This window comes from Macrobrachium rosenbergii, chromosome 28 (genome assembly GCF_040412425.1).
Source record: "Macrobrachium rosenbergii isolate ZJJX-2024 chromosome 28, ASM4041242v1, whole genome shotgun sequence".
NCBI lineage: Eukaryota > Metazoa > Arthropoda > Malacostraca > Decapoda > Palaemonidae > Macrobrachium > Macrobrachium rosenbergii.
The window spans coordinates 19023733-19032500 of NC_089768.1; the positions used below are offsets into that span (position 1 = coordinate 19023733).

Consider the following 8768-nt stretch of genomic DNA (forward strand, 5'->3'; position numbering starts at 1 on the left):
AGAAACTAATGACGAATCTGAAATTTTAATTGAATGAACATTTTCTTTTCCATGATAATTACTATAATTATCACTGGTATTATCTCTATTGCTTGAGATGCGAGTCCTATATAAAAAAAATAAGCTGAACATAATTCGAGGCTTTAACAAGCACGAATTTCCAATTATATATGTAATCAAATTACAACTTGAATAGACGAAATTGGGAAGAGACTTAGAATGTGCTTGAAAAGTTTTGTTGAGCCAACTCTCCTTTGTGGAAGTAAAATGCGGATGCTTAATTGAGGTAACTGGAATATCGATGAAGTTGCCGAGGCAAAATGTTTCGGTTACAAATGTGGCAAAAGAAGAATTGAAAGTGTGAGACATTTTTCGAAAAAAAAAAAAAATAAATAGTGAGACATTTGTCGAAAAACAAGTGATGGAATAATAGAGTAGTTGGAACGATGGCTGGAAGAACTGCAGGAGCGTTAGTCAGGCACAAAGAACAGAAGCAGAAAAGTTGGTGAAGAGAATTTGCAATTTGAAAGTTTTAGGATATGAAGTGCCTCAATATCCAGAAGGTGCGAGAGTGATGCAGCAAGCAATAAAATTGTATGTTGTACATAGGTTTCGACGCGCTACTGATGAGCCACGGGTGTATTTGTATAAAACAGCTAATGTTGTGAAAGCTTCCTCCATTGGACTTCAATCGATTGGTCTGCAGTTATAATATGAATACTACTGTGAGCGTTATTTTTTCTTTTTCTTTTTTTTTGCTTTGTTTTATCTGCCCTTGTTATGGAAATGTCTGAAATATATATATATATATATATATATATATATATATATATATATATATATATATATATATATATATATATATATATATATATATATATATATATATATATATATATATATATATATATATATATATATATATATATATATATATAGCCACACACACACACATTAGCCCGAGTTCGACTCTGCGGCCGGCTAATGAAGAGTTAGAGGAATTTATTTCTGGTGATAGAAATTCATTTCTCACTATAATGTGGTTCGGATTCCACAATAAGCTGTTGGTCCCGTTGCTAAGTAACCAATTGATTCTTAGCCACGTTCAATGAGTCTAATCCTTCGGGCCAGCCCTAGGAGATATGTTAATCAGCTCAGTGGTCTGGTAAAACTAAGGTATACTTAATTTTTTTTCACACACACATACACACACATGTATATATATATATATATATATATATATATATATATATATATATATATATATATATATATATATATATATATGATTATTATCACTTTTTGTACGTGATTCATTTATCACACATTACCACAGGTGAAAAATAAGAAACGGGGTGTAGGTCCTGACCGGTTTCGACTTTATTTCCAAGCCATTGACGAAGGACTGATACAGAGTGTGAGAAGTCACAAATATATATACTACAAGAACAGTACTGACGAACATACACAACCGTTAGAGGCTCCATATCCCTATTCAGGCCGGTGTCGAGGTAGGAGTGTCCTTTAAACCTCATTTGGCTAAAAATCACAATAGACTCTCAGGGGACATTGCTGATAAACAGACCATACCCCACCTCAGATCCACACCTGACAGGTGTCATGGAGGCGGAGTTTGGAAACTCATTAACATTACTACCCTCGTACTGTGTTTACAAATATGATAATCCTATTTTCATATATCTCTACTGCCTACCTTAAAGTTTAAACAATTTACAAATTTCTTTTGATATTAAAGGATCAAGTTTATACATCCCCTGACTGATATTCATATTATGGTTGTAACTTTCTTTTATGAAGCTAGATTCAATGATGTTCCTTTCCAGTGCATTATTAGACTATACAATCCTTTTTGCCCCTTCCCAGTTGATAGCATGATTGTTCTCACTAACATGTACAAATATACCACTGTTCCCTTGTGCATATCTCACACATTTCTTATGTTGTTCAATTCTTTTTCCAGTGCTTTCCCGGTTTGGCCAATATAAAAGTTGTCACAAGACTTACACGGAATTTTATATACACACCCTTTAATATTGTCTGGGGAGTTCTTGATAAGTACATTTTTCATTGTTGTATTGTTCTTAAATGCGACATTAACACCAAAATTCTTAAGAAGATGAGGGATATCTTTCATACTATTATTATAAGGCAGAACAAGCAAATTTTTTGTGTTGTAAGGTTCTTTCTGGTTTTGATACATAGTCTTTTTTGCCGCTTCAAATGCACTGTTTAATACACTATCAGGATATTTCAATTTTTTGCCTGCAATCCTAATCTTATCTATTTCATCATCAATATATTCAGGGCTACATACCCGTAATGCTCTTAAAAACATAGATGAAAACACTGACTTTTTAACCTTATTGCTTTGTCCAGAATAGAAATGCACATAGGAAGAAATATTAGTGGGTTTTCTATACACACTATATTTAAACCCACTACTATTTCTTCGTATGAGGACATCCAGAAACGGTAAGCACCCATCATTTTCCATTTCCAACGTGAATTTAATTGATGGTACTAATTGATTTAACTTAGCAAAAAAGTTTTTTACATCTTGGTTCCCTGGCCATACACAAATTATGTCGTCAACATACCTAAACCATGTTACATTACGTGGGATTATGTTGTTTAATATCTTCTTTTCAAAAAATTCCATATATAAGTTACTTAACACTGGGGATAGAGGGTTTCCCATTGCCATACCAAAATTTTGTGAGTAAAATTTACCATTAAATTCAAATTTACAATCTTTTACACATAATTTAATCAGTTCAATTAAAGTACTTTTAGAAAATGGGATATCCAGCTGTGTGTTCTCTAACAATTCAGATAAAAACGCCATCAGATCATCTATTGGCACCTTTGTGAATAGTGATACAACATCAAAACTTACAAGCCTGGATTCACTATTAATCTCTACACTATTTAGTTTATTTATCAGGTCCACATTATTCTTGATATTTGCATTTGAGATGGTACCTACTAATGGGTTGAGAATATCTACTAAATACTTCGCTAGCTTGTATGATGCGGAACCAACTGAACTAATAATTGGCCTGGCAGGACCTACACCCCGTTTCTTATTTTTCACCTGTGGTAATGTGTGATAAATGAATCACGTACAAAAGTGATAATAATCATCAATGGATACCACGCGCTCCTTCCGATCTTTCTGTGTTCTTTTCCCCATCTTGGAATATGCCGTCAGAGAATTTGCCGACGCCCTCACTCAAGCTCATACCAACAAGGAACACCTGCGGTTTTTACGTGAATGTCGGGATGAACAAGTGATACCAAGATCGTTCATAACCAATTCCTTGCTGAAATTAGAAGACCAACCCTTCGGTGAAATACAACGTGCCATATTGGAAAAACATATCAACATCAAAACATTGGAAACCAAAAAGAATTTTGAAGATCTCACGAGGAAAAGACGACATTTTGAAGCCTCAATACCACCAGATTGGAGAGATTCCCTCCGTGAATATTGTCATGTGAAGATGAGGAATCAAGTGTATCGGAAACTGAAACGGAAACACGATAATAAAATGAAACTGTTGATTGAAAGAAGCCCTTGGACCAACAACGCCAATCATGAATGTGTCGTCAACTTATCAAACAAACAGCTGGATAGAAATGTAACTAGTGCCTTAGGCTACGGTTTAAACTTTGCTTTATCTCCTGGCGGAAGGAACAGTGTGGAAATAACTAAAGGACTGTGTAATTTGGAAAAATATAGTGATTTAACGAATGAAGAAGTGAACATGGTTAAGGGAGTGATTTATGGAAGTATGAAAAAATCAGACACCACAAACGTCCCCAAAAGATTTATGGTGGCTATTAATGAACTGAAAAAGATAAAAATATACACATGACAAAAGCAGATAAATCAGGGGCCCTTGTAATTTTAAATAAAAGTGGATATATAGAAAAAATGCAAAATCTTTTAGGTGATGATAACACATATAAAGAATTAAATAAGAACCCGATAGACAATGTGAATAGTGGTTTCAATAAGAAAGTGAAAAACCTGTTAAAAGGTAACGAAAGCCTTATAAAGAAGTTGTGTGTGACCTCCCCATCGCTACCATACATGTATGGTACAATAAAAACTCACAAAGCAAACTTTCCTGCCAGGCCAATTATTAGTTCAGTTGGTTCCGCATCATACAAGCTAGCGAAGTATTTAGTAGATATTCTCAACCCATTAGTAGGTACCATCTCAAATGCAAATATCAAGAATAATGTGGACCTGATAAATAAACTAAATAGTGTAGAGATTAATAGTGAATCCAGGCTTGTAAGTTTTGATGTTGTATCACTATTCACAAAGGTGCCAATAGATGATCTGATGGCGTTTTTATCTGAATTGTTAGAGAACACACAGCTGGATATCCCATTTTCTAAAAGTACTTTAATTGAACTGATTAAATTATGTGTAAAGATTGTAAATTTGAATTTAATGGTAAATTTTACTCACAAAATTTTGGTATGGCAATGGGAAACCCTCTATCCCCAGTGTTAAGTAACTTATATATGGAATTTTTTGAAAAGAAGATATTAAACAACATAATCCCACGTAATGTAACATGGTTTAGGTATGTTGACGACATAATTTGTGTATGGCCAGGGAACCAAGATGTAAAAAAACTTTTTTGCTAAGTTAAATCAATTAGTACCATCAATTAAATTCACGATGGAAATGGAAAATGATGGGTGCTTACCGTTTCTGGATGTCCTCATACGAAGAAATAGTAGTGGGTTTAAATATAGTGTGTATAGAAAACCCACTAATATTTCTTCCTATGTGCATTTCTATTCTGGACAAAGCAATAAGGTTAAAAGTCAGTGTTTTCATCTATGTTTTTAAGAGCATTACGGGTATGTAGCCCTGAATATATTGATGATGAAATAGATAAGATTAGGATTGCAGGCAAAAATTGAAATATCCTGATAGTGTATTAAACAGTGCATTTGAAGCGGCAAAAAGACTATGTATCAAAACCAGAAAGAACCTTACAACACAAAAAATTTGCTTGTTCTGCCTTATAATAATAGTATGAAAGATATCCCTCATCTTCTTAAGAATTTTTGGTGTTAATGTCGCATTTAAGAACAATACAACAATGAAAAATGTACTTATCAAGAACTCCCCAGACAATATTAAAGGGTGTGTATATAAAATTCCGTGTAAGTCTTGTGACAACTTTTATATTGGCCAAACCGGGAAAGCACTGGAAAAAGAATTGAACAACATAAGAAATGTGTGAGATATGCACAAGGGAACAGTGGTATATTTGTACATGTTAGTGAGAACAATCATGCTATCAACTGGGAAGGGGCAAAAAGGATTGTATATTCTAATAATGCACTGGAAAGGAACATCATTGAATCTAGCTTCATAAAAGAAAGTTACAACCATAATATGAATATCAGTTAAGGGATGTATAAACTTGATCCTTTAATATCAAAAGAAATTTGTAAATTGTTTAAACTTTAAGGTAGGCAGTAGAGATATATGAAAATAGGATTATCATATTTGTAAACACAGTACGAGGGTAGTAATGTTAATGAGTTTCCAAACTCCGCCTCCATGACACCTGTCAGGTGTGGATCTGAGGTGGGGTATGGTCTGTTTATCAGCAATGTCCCCTGAGAGTCTATTGTGATTTTTAGCCAAATGAGGTTTAAAGGACACTCCTACCTCGACACCGGCCTGAATAGGGATATGGAGCCTCTAACGGTTGTGTATGTTCGTCAGTACTGTTCTTGTAGTATATATATTTGTGACTTCTCACACTCTGTATCAGTCCTTCGTCAATGGCTTGGAAATAAAGTCGAAACCGGTCAGGACCTACACCCCGTTTCTTATTTTTCACCTGTGGTAATGTGTGATATATATATATATATATCCACACACACACATAATTATATACTGTATATATATATATATATATATATATATATATATATATATATATATATATATATATATATATTGACAATAATTATTTTCATATTCCCCTCAGGGTTGGTGGGTCCAGAAGTTGTCTGTCTGCGGGTTCCCAGGAAAGCTTTTGGGATGCTGCTGCTAGCCCAGTACCTTTTCCACTACATACCAGGTACCAAGTAAAGTTTAGAATGTTGTTGACCTATGAATTTTTTTCCAAATTTTACTTAACCATTGTTTATTGCAAATATTGCCAAATATACGTTTTTCATACTGTACTTAATATCTTTTATTGCGCTTATGTGCATAAAAAAATTGTTTAAAATTAAACAGAAATTAGTAGAATTGTATTACCTTTTAGGAACAGTAATTCGTAATTTTGTAATAATCTCATTTTTGCGGTTACTGAGATACAAAAAAAAAAATATTTACCGATGAGTCCAGGACATTTTTTTTTTTTTTTTTGTTATTCATTTGCAATTTTGACCAGAAAAAAGTTTGCATTGTGGAAAACCTTCTGTGCGCAGCAGTATCAGAACCTTGCGCGGATAACTTTGAAAACGTAATTACAAAGTTCTTGGGTCCCAAGGCACGATTTGAATAGGTTTTATAATGGACACTGTTTGTTTTATAATCAAAGTGACTCTTAATTGAAAGACTTTCCATAAAGGTAAAAACGTTTTATCGTTGAATTCACTTACCGCAAGTTTGATAAACGAAAAAACATCCTTTTCTATAATCGTAAGACTGTTCAAGTAGTTAACTTAGTGTAAAAAGTATTTCCCCGTGTTTATCTTTGTCACGTAGTACCTTAAACAATAAGCTGTAGGTCCCGTTGCTAGGTAACCAGTTGGTTTTTAGCCACGTAAAAATAAATCTAAGCCTTCGGACCAGCCGTAGGAGAGCTGTTAATCAGCTCAGTGGTCTGGTTAAACTAAGATATACTTAACTTATACTTGGAAATCAAACGGTTAATGAACAATGGTTCATATAAGAGCTTGCCAGACGGAGGGACTTTTAAGAATATTAAATAGAACTTAGATGCAATTGGTAAAATCAAGTATTTGTTATTTAAGCTCCACAATTTCCAATTCAAACGAAAGATTTGTATATTTAGCCCTTTACATGAACTTTCGCTTAGTATTATTGCATGCATAAAAAATTGATTATATTTTAAAAGTTTTTGCTTTTAACAGAAGGTCGGAATACGTGAGACGATTATCGATATATTCTGAGGAAAAAAATCCGTAATTTTATAAAAAAAAGAAAAATTTATTGAGGCGAACTTCCTATAACACTTTCCCATTTCTAATTTAAACTTTACGTGTGAGTGAACGTTGACTGATTTAACGAAAACTAACGGAAATCCCCCCCACATATTTTAAAAGTCTAAATAGGAGTCATATATACTCTACCTAAATGATTTCATTAGGATGCGCAGGAACACTGCTGAACCGAAGCACGAGCTAAACTTGATCTAAAAAGAGCATCATTTAAATAAAAAACTGTATAAAACCTGATACCTCATGTTAAAAATAGTCTGCGCGTTGCATCGTTGCCAAGCTCTTTGTTGAAAAGTGAATCCACACATCTAGAATTAAACATTTTACTTCGTTTTGGGGTGTATTTACGTCACTGAATTTGACACGAGGAGGTTTCGGATGCTTCAGTTGAAAGAGGGGAAACGCCCAGAATTTGAGATAGGAGATCCGATAGTCATTTTGTAATCTTATACGTAAAAGCTCCCACACTTGATATGATGCGACTTAACGGAAATGTATCTCTGTGTGGTTTTAACAGGGACGCAAATTCAGTCATGAATTTCTTTGGACTATTTATTTGTTTCTAAGGTATCCTTAACTCTTTGTGACACCGTTTATTGACGTACGATTTCCGTAAGAATCAACTGGAACGTTTACATGATTTTTTCTTATTTTTCATACTTAAGAGCATTGGTGTCATTGAAAGACCGTTAGCTATATATGTTACGACAGTATTTTTGGTTTATTTTTTTTAATACAACGTCTAATTTTCATAAGGAAATTACATTATTCACCACTATAAGGCAGATGTCTCTTCAAACATTTCTGTTCGTAGTAAAATATTAAAAAGTAACCATGTGGTTACTATAAAAGGCTCGACGTCTAAGTAAAATATGATATTCCCCCCAAAAAACTAGATGCTCATCCGTAGTTTACTAAGTATTTTATAATTCATTACATCATCGTGACAACCGAAATTATAACACTTACTGGTTTTATTAATATTTTTTTTTATTACTGGTAAAATCTTAGAAAGTGTATCTTCCTGTTAGCTGGTCCTCAGGTATAGAGGTTAGTGTCGGGGCATGCCACTCAGATGCCGCGGGCTCGCGTCTCCCCCAGGGCAATGGAAAACCACTGGCTCTATCATGATCAGTTACTGCTGCAGTTTGGGGTCTGCGGTGGGAGATTGAAACCAACATTCTTTGGAAGCTTGGATTTCAAATCAGTGGCTCTTGTGTGCTTGTTCCATGTGAACAGGTTTCATCTACTGAAATAAAAAAAGAAAGAAAAGTTACTTAAAAAAGTAAAATTAGCAACATGCAGGGTCATGACACTGAGGAGCTTGCTTCAGCCCTTAATGTATATACTGTAGTCTCTGTAGAGAAATATTATTCTTGGCTTACTCAGTTCTTTCATGGACAAAAGACACGAGAATGAGGAAAAGCTTCCTAATTTTGGAGTATGCTTTCCACGGTATCAGCCATTTCGCATTTCAGGTTAATTTGTTTAGCCAGCGAACTAGGTATGAC

At 34.1% G+C, this 8768-nt stretch overlaps 1 protein-coding gene across 1 annotated transcript in view; it reads left to right on the plus strand.

Annotated features, from left to right (window-relative positions):
• Window positions 1-446: 446 nt before the first annotated feature.
• LOC136853932 (calphotin-like) overlaps window positions 447-8768 on the plus strand; it is a 15218-nt gene continuing 6896 nt past the window's right edge. Inside the window, exon 1 of the mRNA XM_067129828.1 lies at window positions 447-501. Within this exon, the coding sequence (XP_066985929.1) occupies window positions 447-501 (55 nt within the window). The remainder of the gene's footprint in view (window positions 502-8768) is intronic.